This window comes from Ornithorhynchus anatinus, chromosome 11 (assembly GCF_004115215.2).
Source record: "Ornithorhynchus anatinus isolate Pmale09 chromosome 11, mOrnAna1.pri.v4, whole genome shotgun sequence".
In the NCBI taxonomy this organism is placed as follows: domain Eukaryota; kingdom Metazoa; phylum Chordata; class Mammalia; order Monotremata; family Ornithorhynchidae; genus Ornithorhynchus; species Ornithorhynchus anatinus.
In genome coordinates, this window is record NC_041738.1 from 1882878 (window position 1) to 1900685 (window position 17808).

At 60.0% G+C, this 17808-nt stretch overlaps 1 protein-coding gene across 2 annotated transcripts; it reads right to left on the bottom strand.

Annotated features, from left to right (window-relative positions):
- Positions 1-541: 541 nt before the first annotated feature.
- PSD4 (pleckstrin and Sec7 domain containing 4) lies at positions 542-16924 on the bottom strand. Of its 2 annotated transcripts, none has more exons than XM_007656759.3 (16): positions 16844-16924; positions 8312-9414; positions 7160-7235; positions 6588-6951; positions 5747-5947; positions 5496-5576; positions 5261-5373; positions 4945-5003; positions 4542-4631; positions 4244-4287; positions 3374-3534; positions 3158-3228; positions 2816-2979; positions 2085-2229; positions 1787-1930; positions 542-1489 (listed from the first exon to the last, which is right to left on the bottom strand). In XM_007656759.3, exons 2-16 carry the CDS (start codon positions 9284-9286, stop codon positions 1229-1231), a joined length of 2949 nt encoding a protein of 982 aa, XP_007654949.2. In that variant the 5' UTR covers positions 9287-9414; positions 16844-16924; the 3' UTR covers positions 542-1228. The 2 variants fall into 2 exon arrangements, with proteins under 2 accessions (XP_007654949.2, XP_007654948.2); XM_007656758.3 differs by lacking the exon at positions 16844-16924 and adding an exon at positions 13115-13202.
- Between the last annotated feature and the right edge of the window lie 884 nt (positions 16925-17808).

Here is a 17808-nt window from a genome sequence, read left to right on the forward strand (position 1 = left end):
GGCCATTAGCCCCATGGCAGGCCTCTGTCCTCAGCCAGGTAGAGGGGGAAGGACAAGCTGTGAAATTATCCCTCCTGCTCCAGGCTCCTCAGGAAACCAAGGGTCCTTATCTCCCGGAGCACTTCAGCCCTTGACTCTCTCTGCTGAGTTCTGGATGACTCTTGATGCTTTCTTCCATCACCCTTCCCCCCTCATCCCCCTCCTAAACCTTTGCTCTGCTTAATGAACCTTGTTGCTAGGATGGGCCTCCCCCCAACCACCTTCCCTCCAGCCAGGCCAGTGGTTGGGGGGCCAGGGGTGATTCAGAGCCCCCCAGCTCCTTTCCCAAGTTGTTTCTGGCCACGTATAGGGACTCCCCTGTAACCGCTGTTGACCCCTTTCCCAACCTCCTTCCAGGCCAGCTCAGAGTCAGCCGCCTGACCCCCTGAGGGCAGGATGCCAGGTGGTAGCACCTGCCCCTTAATGCGGTTGACCACGGAGATCCTTCCTTCCTCCAGCTGCCTGTCCTGGACCCGCCACGTCCCTCCGCGCTCTCCACATGTGAGTTTATTGGTCAGTGGTTTATTGATGGCACCTCAACGCTCCAGAGTTCCAGCCATGACAAGACCTGTTCCCCCTTCTTTAGGGAACTGGAGTCACCAGGCTCCCACTCTAGGGCAGAGGAAGAGGTGGTGAGAGGGCAGAGGCTAGGTCCGGGGCGGAGCCTGCGGCCGGCTCTGGCTCCAGCTCCAGCTGTGTCTTCAAGGGGCGCCAGGTAAGCTTCTCCGTGCCCGGAGCTCAGACACCTTTGCAGTGCCCGGCTGGTTCGGGCCCGGGCAGGTAGAGAAGGCTTCCCCCGGCGCAGATTGAGCACAGTCCCGGCCAAGCAGCCAAGCAACTAGGGCCTCCATGCCGGAGATGGGGGTTAGAGTCTGGGCTCTTAGGGCCCCTTCTCAAATGCTCCTGCTGCCCTCGGAGGGTCCAGAGAAGCAAAGGGTAAGGAGGAACTACGGGGGGAGCCAGGGCTGGAGGCCCGAGGCCAGAGGGAGAGCAGTGTTCCCAGCCTTCGCCCGGACTGCCCCCTCCCCGGGGTCTCCGGCCAGAGACCCCACCAGAGACCAACCCAGGACAGCGGTGCCACCTGGCAGCCTAAGAGGGAATGGGGCAACGGGCCGTAAGGAGCGCAGAGCAGGTTGGGGTATGTGGGAGGGAGGATGGCTGTGTCCAGGGTTCCGCAAGAGCCCCAGGCTCACTCCTGTTGGCGGTTGCGCTTCGGGATGATCTTGCGATATGTCCTCCTCTCCGAGATGTTGCGCTTCACCTTGACGGTGGTGGGGGCCTCATCCTGGTGCAGCGAGGGGCTGGAGTGTGACTTTTTGAGGCTGGGCTCTGGGTTCTGGGCCGTCTGGGCCTCCTCTTCCAGCCGGGCTTCCCAGAGCTCCAGGTTGGTGTCTGGGCCATCTCGCAGTCGGGTCACCAGCAGCTGCACGTAGATCTCGTAGCGGGTTTTCTGCAACGATGCCATCCCCGCCTCTCTCTTAGGCTGGGACTCCCTTTCTCTTGCTCTGGCTCCGGAAAACTGCCACTCCCCGCGGTACACCCGATACCCACAACTCTCACGGGACTGGCCAAGACACTTGGACCCACAAATTACAGAGCCAGGGACATGGGGACTGGCAGGGTGTCCCTGAAACCGCCTAACTCGGGCCGGTGCCATTGTCCTGCTGGGTGGAAGGAGAGGTGGGCAGAGTCGGGCCAGGCTGAGATGAGGGGGTGAGCAGACACGGGGAGGGGGTGGGTCCCCTACCTCATGTTCCAGAAACTCCTTCCGCAGCCTGAATTCCTCCAGGTCGCGTCCCCGGCCACGGCGCTCAGGGAGAGTCCTCTGAAGATCCAGCAGGTCGTCGGAGGCAGCATCCAGGCAGCTCTCGTGGCAGCGGTGCTGCTCTTCCTGCCGGGGACACCCCTCTCATCTAAGCTGGGGGCGGCCTGGCTGGGGCAGCCTCGATTCATCGTTCCCCTCCCCCACCCCTCGGGGACCCTCTGGCTTCCCCAGGACCCCCTGGGCACCTCCTCCCTCTGTCTGGACCCCCCGGGAGCCATACCAGGGAGCTCTGGGCCGGGCCGGTGGGCAGGATGGGCCGGATGAACTTGCGCTGCGAGCCGACAGCGGCGGGGAAGGGCGGGGACGAGTACGTGGCGGCTGCCAGGTTGATTCGGGCGATCCAGGAGTGCATCTCCTTGGCCGTGCTGTTAGGAACCCCGGGGTGGGGGAGGGGGAGGGGTTAACACCTACCCCAACGCCCCCCACCTTCCGGGAGACCCCCTCAGAGGATCACGGGAGGTCTTCTGGTCCCGAGGGGCAGAGGTAAAGCTCGAGGCGGACCCCGGGGCTCGCAGACCTCAGGGTTTGCTTGTTGTGGACAGGGAATGTGGCCATTTATTATTATATTGTACTCTCCCAAGAGTGTAGTACAGTGGTCTGCACACAGTAAGCCATCAGTAAATATGAATGAATGAATGAATGAATGAATGAATGAATGAAACCCCAAGTTCTGGCCACCAGCACCAGAGCACAAGAGTGTCATGCCCTCTCCCCGCACCGCCCATCCCCACAGGCCCGCCACCCAGACCAGGCCCACGGTCCGGGCAACTCAGGACTCTGTCCTACAGCGGCACCAGACCGCTTGCAGGAACGGTTGGAAGCTGTCTCCCTGGGCCACCGGGGGGGACCAGGAAGGGGTGAACCCACGCCCGGGAAGGCCGGGGCTGGTTCACCTCCCCCGTCTGCAGTCCCGCCTGCGGCTCCCCCAGCAGGGGACGGCTGAGAACTTACGAAGCCTGGAAGAGGTAGAGGCGCCAGTCCGCCGTGCGCAGCTGGAAGACGTGCGGTCGCTTGGTGTAATGGTCAGCCGGGGCGGCCAGCGCGTGGTGCACCCCCACCGCCTCCTCCGTGAATGGCCCCACCGGGTTCCAGTTTTCCGGGCACGTCTCCTCTCCCTACGAGTCCCGGCCCGGAGCGGAGGTGGGCAACGGGGGTGGGTGGAAAGAGGAAAGGAAAGGAGAGGATGACGGGAGGGATAAGGAGATGAAACACTGAGGGAGGATGGGGAAAGAAAGACCGGACCCGGGTCCACGAGGTGGACCACGGTGGGAGAGGGGTCACGGCGGCCATTACCTTCAGGAAATAGAGCACCATCCCTCGGAGCAACGTGTGAAACATCTTCCAGCCCCGTTTCCCCCACGGCGCTGCCCACGGGGGAGCAGCAAGGGATGGAGAGAGAGAAAGAGAGACAGCTGTCAGGGACCCAGGCATGGTCTTCCCCAACCGAGGGGCCTCCCGTGTGCGCACACTTGCACGTGTGCACGGTGCCCCGGGGCCACCCACACTCACTCTTCTTCCCATCAGCGTCCGCGTGTATCTTGCGGGCCAAAAGACCCTGCTTGTAGGTGGGTGCCGTGAGGTCATGTGGCAGCTGCAGGAAGGGGTTACTGGCTTTCCGGCCGAAGGTGGGGGGCGGCCTGGCCTTCTCTGGGAGAGCGGGCTCCTCATCCCTGGCAGGGGAAACCAATGCCAAGTGGGTCAGTGCCGGGGAGGTCTGGGGGTGCAGGTGCCTGGGGAGCCCACCAGTGGGTACCTGGAGTTAAATGGAGACATGGGACTAGGGCCCGGCGGGGGCAGAAATGTTGCCTCCAGCCATGTTGAAACAGATCCCACGGACCCTTCTTCCTCCCAGCTCCACTCTCCCCCAGACTGGGGGTTTGGGTGGACGTCCAGGAGGGCAGCCAGCACAAGGTTCCTTCAGATATCCTGGGGTCCTCATCAGAGAGAGAATACCGGACTAGATGGACTGGGGTGGTCCAAGCATGGTTCCACTCTGTTCTGATGTTTACTGGAGGCACACTTAGCTGCCTTCTCCCTCCCTCCCACCCACCAAGGACATCGGGTCTGGAGAAACACTTTCTAGGAATGAAATTCCTCATTGTCACTCTCCCCTTCCTCCGCAGCATACCCTGCTCTTCCCCAACTCCAATCCCATGAGTATCTCCTTGTCCCACTCTGGGAAGAATGGAGTAGACCTCTGCTCTCCTCGGGCCGGGGAAAATACGGTAGGGCATTTCACTGTAAACCCTGAGCTGGGCAGGTGCCAGGGTCATCTCTGGAACTTGGAAATATTCCTGTCCCTGGGACACAAGGGGCTGCTGCCTGGATGTGGGCTACCCGATGGAGCTGGGGTGGCATGAGGCAGGGGAAGCCACTTACATGGCCCACTCCAGCTTCTCGTTGCGGATAGACATGTACAGGGTCTGGAAGAAACAGCATGAAGTTAGGGGAAGGGGGGAAATCTCTGCCGGGCCTCCTCCTCCCGACCTGGCCTCCCAGAAGCCTCAGAATCCCAGAGCTGGGGCTCGGGTTGAATTCCCGCCTCCACCCTGGCCTTGTAGGGCCAACCAGAGCTGCCACCACACCCACCGAGATGCCACGGGAAGCGCGTTTTCCAGCAGTCCAGTGCCGGAGCCTAAGCCCTCTGCAGGCGGGCGAGACTCCTGGAGTCCCATACCTTGAGCTGCTCCTTGGGGAAATTTCCTCCATCCCTCATGCCATCCAGATTGGTTATGAATTCCTGGCAGCTCATGCTCTTCCCGATGTTCTGGATTAGCGTGTCCACGGAGAAACGCGAGAGGCATCAGGGCCGTGCCACTGACCTTTGACCCTAATCCCAGGAGCCCAATAATTCTGCGACTGCTCCTTAAGATCCCAGGGGCCCTTGGAATCCCATCCTTGGGGACCTGCCGGTGCCTGGCTTGTGGGTTCGGAGAGGTGCCCGCCACCCCCCCGAAATACCCTACTCTTACAGCCCAGCTCCTGAGCCCCGGGAGTTGGCTGCTCCACCTGGACCCCCAGAGGAGGCCGGATCAGGCCCCTCCACTGGCTCCCTACCCTACCCGCCTGCCCATCCTCACCTGTCCGTGCAGATCGGTGTTGAGTAACATCAGCGCGCAGGTCAGCGTGTGCACTGAGTCTGCGGGAGAGAGAAGACGGAGAGTCAGTGGGTGGTCCCCAGCATGGTCTCCGACGTGGCCAGGGGCAGATTTAGGGCTCCGCCCTCATCAGGCTTTGGATCCCGGGATAAAGCCCTTCCGGGAGACTCACTCCCCACTACTGACCGATGCCGAGACGTGTTTCTCCCCCGCCCCCAGGGATCTCCCTGAGAAAGCCACAGAGGGTCCCATCCCCACAGACGGCCAGGAGTCCTGCGGCCCCGAAGGCCGTGCCCACCTGCTGAGGAGAAGGCTTTGGGGTTGCAGCGGTGGTAACGCTCGGAGAAGTGGCAGAGGATACGTTCCCGCTCCTGCGTCTCACCAGTCAGCACAAAGGCCTGGAGGAAGTGTCTGATGGCGAGAGGGGCGGGGGGCTGGGTTAAGCCCCCCAGGGGCCGGGCTCACTGACCCCACTTGAGCCGACACTTAGCTTGACCCCCCACCCCCCACAGCCCAGAACCGCCAGGCACTACCGAATGGCACGGTCCAAGCTCTGGCCGCCAAACTGAAAGAAGGACAGGTACTCCTCGGCCACCGCCCGGCTGAAGTCGTTGCTAGGAAGGAGAATGGAGGGTCAGCGGGGTCTGAGGGCCAGGAGGTCAGGTTGAGGTCAGAGCAGAACTGGAGAGGGAGGAGTGGCCACTGCCTGTGGTCCCCCCCTTAACTCCACCCCTCCTGGCTAGGACTGAGTAAAACTCTGCCGGAGCCCCCGGCCCTGACTTACTTCTTCCGCAGGTAGGCGGCCACGTCCGATTTCTGGAAGCCGTCCAGGTGGTAGAGGCGGGCAGCTAAGCACCGGGCCGCTTGGGGGTCGGGGGCCACCCCATTAGCCACCTTGTCGGCTGTTTTCTCCGCTCCGCCTGTTGGCCTCGGCTCCTCGGGCTCTGGCTCAGGGTCCGCCTGGAGCGGGGGGGTGGGATGGTGCCTAGAAGAAGATCCATGACCCTGGGCTGCAGGGGGCTCACTCCAGGGGCAGGCTAGACTGAGAGGTTTCTCCCCAGGAGCAGACCTCGACGTCCAGCTTCTGCCCACCTCAGTCCCCAACTACAAATTTCCCAGTCAGTCGTGTTTATTGAGTACTTACTGTGTGCAGAGCAGTATACTAAGCACTTGGGAGCTTACAGTCTAGAGGCCCACAATGGCCCCAAGGCCTGGGACAAACCCCGGGGGGTCTGACCCAGCATCCAGCCTCCCATCCGGGGGTGGCTCAACTAGACTCGACCTAATAGGTGCTAGGCAGAGTGCCCTACACACGATCAGTGCCTAGAACAGGAGGTGTCCAAGACGGCGCTGTGCACAGAGTAGCCACCCAAGACAAAGTTCTGCACAGAGCAGGTGCCCAGTACAGCTCTCTGCATCCAGTGGGAGCCCAGGAGTGCTTTGTATATAGTAGGTCTCAATCAGTCTTAGTGTTGTTGCAGATGGAGAGACCAACCACGGGCAGATGGGACGGGGAGAAGGGGAGTGCCAGGGGGCCTGGGCACGACCCTGGGAGGGGCAGTGATCCCAGCATCTGACATCATCCCTTACCTGGAACCCGTGGGAGGAGACTGGGGTTTACTTACCCTTTGGAGGCTGCTGGATGGATTTCCCACTGGACCTGCCCGGCTTCCTTCGAAACAGCCTCCCCTGTGGGCCCGACTCCGTGCTCTGGGTCTGAGGACCCACTCCCGACTGGGCTGTCCGGCCCGGCATCTGCTTCCTCCGGGGAGGAAAGGCTCGGCGGCTCTGGCCTCCCATCGTAGAAGGGGCTGCTAAAGCCCTGAACCTGCAGGCTGGCGCTTTCCTCCGGGGTGGGGACAGGGGTGGAGCTGCTGGTTTCTGGAGTCACAGGGTCTGGAGTGTCCCAGGGGCAGTTCGGTTCCAGTGACACTGAGGGGGTTGGGATGTAGGGGGCAGGGCCCTGCAGCAGCCCCACAGTGGCCTCCCCTAAGGAGAAAGAGTCTGAGCAGGGCCATCCCTGAGTTGCAGGGAGGGTGGGCCCCAGTGCAGGCAGGTGTCTCCTCTCTCCCCTCCTCCTTCCCCCCAGCTAGGTCCGCTCTCTGAACGCCCCCCTGCCCTCACTTCCTCAGACCTGGGCCAGTCCCCTCCCTGCCCTCCCCACAGCCCCCCATTGCAGGGGGTGGGGGTCACCCACCTCTCCCCGGAGAGTGGAGGAGCACGCAGCTAGAGGGAGGCTCATCCGTCTCTTGGCTTAGGGGACAGCTCCAGTCCTGGGGGTAGAATTGCAGTATTTCTGTGAATGGGGTGAGGAGTGGGAGGAGGGAATCTTCCTCCCCTTCTATCTTGGCACTCAGCTGGGTGGCTGGCACCACCTGCCTGCCTCATCTCAGTCAGTGGGGACCTGATCGGGGGTGGCGGAGGGAGGGAGGGGAAGACGGTTGGGCTTCCTCCCTGGGATGGGGGGCTTTACCCTGCTGGTTGGGGAGAGGACAGGTGCCTCTCAGCTCTGTAAGTTTGCCCGCTTGCCACAGAGCGAGGCTGCACTGTCACTCTGACCACAGGGGTTTAATATACTTCCTGAAAAACCCTTGTATCCCGACAACCAGCGGCCGGCCCGGGCCCTTTGTTTCGCCCTGCAGCTCTGCCCCGTGAGTTGAGCTTTAATCAGGGGGGACCCCAAACCCCTGAAGCCAGAGGGACCTAGAGACTGGGGCTTGAGAGAGGAAGAGGACTTGGCCTCCTCTCCACTGGGGCTGCACCCCCTCATAGACCAGCACTCACCTCCTTTGGAAGGACAGATGGGACCATTGCTCCACAGGGATGAGGGGGCCGGTGCTCCCAGGTTTCCATCTGAGGGGCTCTAAAGCCTGCTCCCTTCCTCCAACCCAGATCCTGCTTACCATCCAACAATCTCGTCCATTTCCTCTGCCCCCTCAGAGACGGGCTGGGGTGAGGGCCCCCCCTCACCAGAAAGGTTGAGGATAGTAGCTAATACTGGAGTGGAAATACCCAGAAAAGCCTGCCCTTGTTTTCTCTTCCCTGGACCAGAATGGGGTTTAGGCTACATAAAAGGGGCTCCCATTTAACCTCTGTCAGGGCCAAGGAGTCACCGGAACAGGTTGCCAGGGGCAGGGGAAAGGGAGCATCCTCTCTGCAGATTTTATAGGTCGAGGGAGGCAGCTTTCTTGCCCAGCGGCTCTAGGTGTGTGGAGGCAGGGATGGACTAGTTGACGTCTTGACATCCTGCCAACGTGGCTGTGTAGGAAGCAACCTGGTGCTTCCAGTGGCCTGAGGCACAGCCGGAGGGCCTGCTATGGGGGCCTTCTCCCCACCCACCCCCTCTTACCTCCACCACCTCTGCTGCAGGAGCGGGGATGGTAGCCGGGAAGCGGGGCTCCTCCTGGGGCCAGGAGTGAAAATGCGATTTGTAGGTGGGCACAGGGAGCGGGGGAGGGGACTCACTGTCCGGCTCCGCATCAGTGTCCGCCCTTCTCTGCTCAGTCTCGAGATGCCAAGCCATGGGTTCGCCCTGGAGAAGCCCTGGGCTCCCCATCCTGGGGCAACCCTGAGGGGTCTCCTCCTCTTTGACGGCGGGGCCTGGGTCGACCTCCCCCTCTGCAGGACCCCAGAAGAGCAGTTCCTCCGAGACCCCGACGTCGGAGTCGGGGCTCTCCAGGAAAATGGGATTGTCGAAGAAGAGGCTCTCTTCCTCCTCGCCCCACTCTGGGTACAAGCCCTCCGACTCCTCTCCGCAGCCGCCCCTGCCCTCCTCAGTCTCGCTGGCATCCTCCTCTGAGTCCTCCATGATGTTCAGGGGTGGCTGGGCTCCCGGGCTCGGGTCCCGCGGGGAGTCGGGGGCCTTGGCAGAGGACGAGAGGCAGCGTCTCAGCTCCTCCCGGAAGCCCTCCGTCTTCTCCAGCTCCTCCTCGAGGTCCAAGACGCACATCTGGGCCTGCAGGATGCCGGCCCAGAACATGACCTGGGCGGAGCTGCTGGAGCTGCCCCTCGGCCTCCCCCCGGCCCCTGGCTGGGTGTCCTCCTGCGTTGTCCCGGGCGGGGTGCCCCGCTCCATAGGAGGGGGGCCCTCCCTCTGGAGGCACCCCACGACCCCATCCGGGAGAGAAGGTGCCAGCCCCTCAGGGGGCATCGGGGGGAAGCCAGCAGGGTCCCGGCTCACGGACCAGTGGGGATGGAAGGGAGGAGCCGTGTCTGGTGTGGGCCCCGCAGACGGCTCGTGGGCGTCAGCCTGCCGGTCGCCCCCCGCGACGGCCAGGAGGAAGTCCATGGGTCCCGCGTGGCCGGAGTGTCCCGCGTCATCCATCTCCCCAGCGGCCACACGGGGCCAGGGCCCCCCGGAGTCTCCTCTCTCACAGCCCCAGCAGGCCCCGACCGAGCTCCATCCCGTTTGCGAAGCGCCGAGCGGGGCATGAGAGAAGTCTCGCCTCGACTCTGCGTGGCCAAAGCAAACACAGGTTAACGGTTAATGGGGGGCCAAGCCGGCCGGGCCGGGCCCGCCCCCGACCTACGGCCAACCTTCCCAGCAGCCCCCGAGGGAGCCGCCGCCGGGGGCAAAGGGCAGGTCAGACGCAACTCGGTTCAAGGAGGGGCGTCGGGGACGCGTGGCTTCTCTGCCCAGGTCCATCCTCAGGCCTGGGCTTCTCTCCTTTGGGAAAAACTGTGACTCTCTAAGGTCTAAGGGTCAAAGGGCTAATGTATACTGGCGGGAGGTCTTCTGGCCAACCAGGAGAATCAGAGTTAGAGCCGGAGCCCCAATCCCCAGCCACCAGGTTCCTGAGTTACAGAACTCCCTCTCCTGCTCCCTCTCTGCTCCCTCTTGGCTTCAAAGCTCTCCATCCCCTTGCCCCCTCCTACCTCACCTCCCTTCTCTCTTTCTACTGCCCACGCCGCACACTCTGCTCCTCTGCCGCTCACCTCCTCACCGTCCCTCGTTCGTGCCCCTCCCGCCGTCGACCCCTAGCCCACGTCCTACCGCTGACCTGGAATGCCCTCCCTCTTCACCTCCGTCAAACTCACTCTCTTCCCCTCTTCATAGCCCTACTGAGAACTCACCTCCTCCAGGAGGCCTTCCCAGACTGAGCTCCCCCTTTCCCTCTGCTCCCCTAACCCTCTGCTCTTCTCCCTTCCCCTCTCTTCAGCCCTGTGCTCATTTGTATATAGTATTTATTACCCTATTTATTTTGTTAATGAGGTGTATATCTCTTTGATACTATTTATCTTGATGATGTTTTGTTTTGTTCTGTTTTGCTTTGCTGTCTGTCTTCCCCGTTTAGACTGTGAGCCCGTCGTTGGGCAGGGCTTGTCTCTATCTGATGCCGAATTGTCCATTCCAAGCGCTTAGTACAGTGCTCTGCACATAGTAAGCGCTCAATAAATACCATTGAATGAATGAATACAAACTAATCAGGTTGGACACCGTCCATGTCCCACATGAGGCTCACAGTCTAAAGCCCCATTTTACAAGTGAGGTAACTGAGGCACAAAGAAGTTAAGTGATTTCCTCACACTTGTGACTTGTGGTCTGGCCACACAGCAGACGAGCGGTCTGCTTCGTACAGTGCTCTGAGCATAGTAAGTGCTCAGTAAATACGATTGAATGGTGGATCTGGGATTAGAACTGGGGTTCTTCTGACTTTCGGGCCTGGGTTTTATCCACTAGGCTGTGCTCCCCTCAACTCTCTCTCCAGCCCTCCCACGGGAGGCTTGGGGTGGAGCCCGGCCCCCACGACCCCTCTGCTATTGAGACCGGTAGGGCCCTTCCTCTCCGCCCCAAACCACCCATGTCCGGTCCTGACGTCAGGGGAGGCAGTAGGTGGGTTAAGTCCAGCGTGGCTTAGTGGAAAGAACCCGCGCTTGGGATTCAGAGGCCGTGGGTTCTCCGCCACTTGTCTGCTGGGTGACTTTGGGCAAGTCACTTCACTTCTCCGGGCCTCAGTTCCCTCATCTGGAAAATGGGGGTGAAGACCGTGAGCCCTACGTGGGATAACCTGATAACCCTGAATCTCCCCCAGTGCCCAGTGCTTAGAACAGTGCTTTGCACATAGAAGCAGTGTGGCTCAGTGGAAAGCGCACAGGCTCGAGAGTCAGAGGGCATGGGTTCTAATCCCGGCTCTGCCGCTTGTCAGCTGTGTGACCTTGGGCGAGTCACTTAACTTCTCTGTGCCTCAGTTACCTCATCTGTAAAATGGGAATGAAGTCTGTGAGCCCTACGTGGGATAATCTGATTACCTTGCTTCTACCCCACCGCTGAGAACAGTGCTTGGCACTAGTAAGCGCCTAACAAATACCAACATTATTATTATTAAGAGAAGCAGCGTGGCTCAGTGGAAAGAGCCCGGGCCGCGAGTCAGAGGTCATGGGTTCTAATCCCTCTCTGCCAGCTGTGTGACTTTGGGCAAGTCGCTTCACTTCTCTGGGCCTCAGGTACCTCATCTGGAAAATGGGGATTAAGACTGTGAGCCCCACGTGGGACAACCTGATCGCTTTGTATCCCCCGGCGCTTAGAACAGTGCTTTGCACATAGTTAGAGAAGCAGCGTGGCTCAGTGGAAAGAGCCCGGGCTTGGGAGTCAGAGGTCATGGGTTCGAATCCCGGCTCTGCCACCTGGCAGCTGGGTGACTGTGGGCAAGTCACTTAAACTTCTCTGGGCCTCAGTTGCCTCATCTGGAAAATGGGGATTAACTGTGAGCCTCACGTGGGACAACCTGATCACCCTGTATCTACCTCAGCGCTTAGAACAGTGCTCTGGACATAGTAAGCGCTTAGTAAATACAAACATTATTATAGTAAGCGCTTAACGAATACCATCCTCATTATTATTATTAGCCATCCCAGAGGTATCCACCAGGGGGCAGTGAGGGGCTCCCAGCCGCTTCCTTGGAGGCCGCGGGGGGGGGGAGGGGCACCGTCGCTCCGGGCTCCACCAATCAGCGGCCTCGCTGCTGGGGCCCCGCCCACCGAACCGCCGCCGCCGAGGCCGCCAGAGGGCGCTCGTGGCTCTGCCGGCCGCCCCCCCGCGGCCCGTCCCGGAGCACCCCATTCCGCGTGACCGTGGGCGCCAAGCGTTGGGTCCCCCTCTCCATCCTCCCCTCGGCCTCGCCCTTGCTCCCCCACTTTCCCCTTTCCGCGGCCTCCTTGGGGCAAGGGCGGGGACCACGTGACTCAGACCACCCCCGATCTGGACTGACCTGCGTGGGAGGGGACAAGGAGGGGGCGGGAAGAGGGGTCGCCCCTCCTCCGGGCCCCGCCACCCCCACAGACCGCCTCGCCCCGCTGCGCCTTTAGCTCCGGCCCAGCGGCCCGCACGAGGTCTCACATCCTGCCCATAGGGGCCGAGGGCTGTGCGAGCCCGAGGGCGGCCCGGAGACCCCCACCCAACCTTCTCCATCCGCACACAGGGGAAGGGACCCCTTGGGAAAAGCCCCCAGGCTACTTAGCCACCTGACAGAGCTGCCTCCCCGCCCACCCAGCCTGGCCCAGGGCCCTGGGCTCTTGGACTCCTGGGCTCCTGGGACCGGACTTTCCCTTCTCCACCCTTTCCAGGGCCACGGTGGGGGTCAAGCCGTGAGCCCCTGAAGCCCCCTCGACCCCTTGCAGTTCCAGGAGGCTGGGACCCCGGGAGCCCGACCCCCAGGCCGGTGGGGCTGGCAGGCAGGCCGCAGGCCTGAGACAGAATGCACCCACCCCTCAACCCTGGGAGTGCTGTCCTCGTCCTGTGTTGGTGTGGGCCCTCCCCCAGCTGCATCCCGGTGGTTCAGCCTGATCCCAGCCTCCTGGCGCTTCCCCCTCCACCCCCCAATCTGCCCAGGACACACACATACTCCAAAGCCTAACCCAGATGGCATGGGGGCTGGGGAGGGCCCTTCCGGGTGGTGGCACTCCAGAGGGGAAGTGGGCGTTCTCCGGTCTGAGCGGCCAAGCGGGCCTGGCACCAGGTGGGGGGTGAGGGATTCTCAAAGGGGGGGGGGGGGGGCGGAGGGGACGATGGAGAGGTCAGCAGAGCTTCTGAACAGGCTTCTGCTCCCCTTCCCGGGGGATCCACCCCCACCCCGGGGCGCTCCAGAACATTCTCCCTCCCCGGCCGCATCTCTTCCCAGTCCATCCACCCCCAACCCCCGTCGGGGTCCCTCACCTTCCAGTTCTGAAGGCAGCGGGTGGCCTAGCACTGGGGAGCCAGCACGGGCAGCCAGCCGCCCCGACCTATCGTCCCTTCCTGGAGAGGGCGGCGCCAGCAGCTTCCGCGTCCCCCACAGCTCCTCATACCTCCGCCACCCTGAGGTTCCCCACTTCCTGCAGCTAGGTTTGGGCTTCGCCCCCGCCCCCATATGGCCCCCGCCGCACACAGATGCAAATGGCTGTCTCATCCCTTCCCCTTCTTCTTCCCCTTCTCTGCCCCCTCTACCCCTGGCCCTGGGCGGTGGGAACAGTTTGAGGTTTCCTCCAGGCCCTGTCTCATGCAGGCTGAATCGTGGAGGTCGGTGGATGGAGCTGGAGAACGGAGGCTGAGAGAGGAGGTTGGGGAATGGAGATTAGAGGCTGGATAATGGGAGGTTGTTGAATGAGGGGCTGGAGGGTGGAGTTTGGAGAGTGGAGAATAATAATAATAATTATGTAATTTGTTAAGCACTTAAAGTGTGCCAGGCAGTGTTCTAAACGCTGGGATGGTTACAAGCAAATCGGGGTGGACCCAGTCCCTGTCCCACATGGGGCTTACAAATCTCAATCCCCATTTTATAGATGAAGTAACAGATACAGAGAAGTGAAGTGACTTGCTCAAGGTCACAAAGCAGAATAGAGCTGGAGAATGGGAGGCTGATGAGTGATAGTCCGGAGGGTGATGGTTGGAGAGCAGAGACTACAGGCTGGACAAAAGAGGTTGGAGAATGGGCGCTGAAGGGTGGAGGGCTGGAAAGTGGAGGTTGAAGAGTGGAAAATAGAGGCTGGACAATGGAGGTTGGTTGCTCTTCAGTCTAAGGGGCTGCTTCAATCAGTGGTGTTTATTGAGCACTTAACTACGTGAAGGGCACTGTAGGGACGAAGCACTTGGGAGAGTACAGTACAACAGAATTCGCCGATATGTCCCTTGCCCATAAGGCACTTACAGTCTAGAGCTGGTTGAACTGAGAGTTCAGAGCTACCATTTGGGTAGAGCCTGGGGGAGGCTGCTGCTTGACCCTGTGGGGTTCCTCCCCACAAACAATTTTTTTTCTTGTGTTCTAAATCTCCTGTCCTGGCTTGAGAGAGACCTGTGAGAGTGGACCTGATATGGGCCTCTCAGGTGGTGGGCCCAGGACAGTCTGGCCTCTGGAGGTCTTGTCCAGTCCAACCCCTTCCAGTGGGAACCTGAGTCCCCGAGCCTCAGCCCGGGGCAGCCTGCAAGGTGAGCTCACCCGTCCGAGGGTTATCTCACCTGTCCAAGGCCCGGCTCATGGCCCCTCTGCTTGTCGAGAAAATTTCACCTGCCCCAAGTTGGGGCTCGGTAGGCCCTAACCCTTCACCCCTGCCCAATTTACCAAATCTCCAACCTTGCAAGCCCTAGAGGGGACAGGACGGCTCAGTCCCCACCAGACTATAGAAGGGTAAACTGAGGTGTGGAAAATAGGAGGGACTTGGAGTCGGCATGATGAATGGGAGTCGGGTGCTGAGCCAGGACCGTCCCTCTGGATTATTGTCCTGGTTTCCCAGTGCTTCTCCAAACTGGCGGCCACAACCCCAGCAGAGACAGGATGCAGAGTGGAAGCCTTGGGCATGTCCAGGGCCTCAGAGAAGGGCCATAAGGTCGTCCCTGCCCTATCCAGGTTCTCGCATTTCGAAAGAGGCAGCAGAGTTGGGGAACCCCAACAGGAATCCCACCTGTTCTCCTACTTAGGCTGGAAGCCCCACGTGGGTCAGGGACTGTGTCCAACCTGATTAGCTTGTATCCCGCCCCAGTACTTAGAACGGTGCTAGTCACAAATGCCATTAAAAAAAGTCGCGTCTCCTGAGTGGTCTTCTCCCTCCTGCTCTCCCTCCACCAGCCAACTTCTACCAAGCTCCTACTTCCCCACAGCCACGGATGGGGGCGGAGTTTGAAGGCCGGGTTTGGTTTTCTCATCTGTAAAATGGGGGAAGTCAAAGTCTCACCGCTCTCCTACGCACGTGCCTCTCCCTGACAGGGCCTCCCGGGTTTGAATGGATGAGACCCCTTAGCAACTTCTGCAGGGTAGAGGCCCGAGGGCGTGGGGGGTGGCAGAAGTGGGGACCCCCCTGCCCAGCCTGGTCCCTGGCATCCCCTCCTAGCTCAGCGAGCAGAGTTCTCCACCATCCCAGGGTGCAGCCAACCTTCCGTCAACTGATGGTTCAGATTAGCTGGGGCAGCTGAGGCTCCGGCTCTTTGATCCTGTGATGGCATCTTTTGGTGGGGCGGCGGGGCTCGGGTGGAGCAGAGAGGTGGCAGTGCCCTGGCGGGTGGGTGGGAGGGGCTGTGGGGTGTGGTGGAGAGATGGCAGGTAGACAGGACAGGAGGTGGTTGTGCCCAGGTCGGCAGGAGGGCAGGAGGGGAGGTGACTGTGTCCAGGCCGGGAGGTAGGCAGGAGGGGAGGTGACTTTGTCCAGGTCGGCAGGCGGGCAGGTGATTGTGTCAAGGTCGGCAGGAGGGAAGGAGAGGAGGTGACCGTGCCCTGGCCGGCAGGCGGGCAGGCAGGGAGGTGGTTGTGCCCGGGCTGGCAGGTGAGGAGGTGAGTGTGCCTAGGCCGGCAGACGGGGAGGTGAGGTGGCTGTGCCCTGTTTGTCAGGCTGGCAGCTGCGTGCCAGTGTTTGTGAGCTTCTGTCCCTGTCCTGCCTGGTATACTGAGCGCAGGGGTCAGGTCACGATGACCCAAACCCCCCTCAATTGGCTGAGGCACCATTTCGCCCACCAGTGGGAAGGCCGGGGAACGTGTCAGACACATAGCCATGGGGAGACGTAAGGCTGTGGGGAAGGGAGACATTGGGCTGCCTAGTCTGCCCTGCCCCAAAGGAATCCCAGGGGGTATTTATACAGTCAATCAATCATATTTATCGAGCGCATACTGAGTGCAGAACACTGTATGAAGCTCTTGGGAAAGTACAATATAACGGAGTTGGTAGACACATTCCTTGCCCACAACCAGCTCACAGTCTAGAGGGAGAGGCAGGCAGACATATAAATAAATTGCAGATATGTACATAAATACTGTGGAGCAGAGGGAGGGGTGAATAAAGGGAGCAAATCAGGGTGATGCAGAAGGGAATGGGGGAATAGGAAATGAGGGCTTAGTCAGGAAAGGCTTCTTGGAGGAGATGTGCATTCAGTAAGACTTTGAAGGCGGAGAGAGTAATGAAGAGGGAAGGTGCTCTAGGCCGGAGGCAGGATGTGGGCGAGAGGTCGGCAGCGAGTTAGGTGAGATCGTGGTACAGTGAGTAGGTTGGCATTAGAGGCGTGAGATGTGCTGGATGTTGTAAATAGGAGAGCAACGAGGTGAGGTAGGAGGGGGCAAGGTGATTGAGTGCTTTAAAGCCCGTGATAAGGAGTTTCTGTTTGATGCGGAGATGGATGGCAACCACTGGAGGTTCTTGAGGAGAGAGAGAAGACATGAATCGAATGTTTTTGTAGAAAAACGATCCAGGCAGCAGAGTGAAGTATGGACTGGAGTGGGGAGAGACAGGAGGCAGGAGGGTCAGCGAGAAGGCTGATAGAGTAATCGAGGTGGGATAGGATAAGTGTTTGGATTAGCGTGGCAGCAGTTTGGATGGAGAGGAAGAGGGATTTTAATGACGATGTCATGAAGGTTGAACCAGCAGGATTTAGAGAAAGATGGAAGATATAGGTTGAATGAGAGAGAAGAATCTATTGAGCACTCACCCCGTGCAGAGCGTTACTGTAGGGGCCCGATCAGCTGACGGCCCCCTAACTGGGGAACTGGGAGGTAGCGAGGCTGAGAGGAAAGGCCATAGAATTGGAATAGAGAAGACCTGGGTTCTAGTGTGGACTCTACCACCAGACTTGCTCTGTGACCTCAGGCAAGTCATGGAACCTCTCTGGGCCTCGGGGTTCCCACGGATAGGGACTTTTTTATATATATATAAAGCACTTGCTACGCGCCAAACACTGAGATGAACGCAAGGGTTGGTACAGGATCATCAACTCAGACACAGTCCCCCTCCCACAGGACTCAAACTAAGATGGGGAGAGGGCAGAGATAATAATGTTGGTATTTGTATTTGTTAAGCACTTACTATGTGCAGAACACTGTTCTAAGCGCTGAACACTCTTGTCCCTGCAGTATAGATGAGGAAACTGAGGCCCAGCTCTGCCACTGTCTACTGTGGGCAAGTCACTTTACCTCTCTGGGCTCGGCTTCCTCATCTGCATTGGAAGCAGTGTGGCTTAGTGGAAAGAGCACAGACCATAGTCAGAGGACCTGAGTTCAACCCCGGCTCTGCCACTTTTATTTCTCTTAGTTTCAGTTCCTCATCTGCACAGTGAGGATTCAGTGCCTGTTCTCCCTGCTACCTGGACTGTGAGCCCCATTTGAGACCTAATTATCTTGTATCTACCCCAGTGTTTAGCACAGTGTTTGACCACAGAGTCATCAGTTAACAAGTACCACATAATTATCATCATTAGGCTCATTCTCTGTCTTTGGCCATGAGAGCAACTTGGAGGCCGGGGAGGCCGAGAAGCAGCTTGGCCTAGTGGATAGAGCATGGGCCTGGGAGTCAGAAGGACCTGGGTTCTAATCCCTGCTCCACTTCTTGTCTGCTGTGTGACCTTGGGCAATTCACTTAACTTCTCTGTGCCTTAGTCACCTCATCTGTAAGATGGGG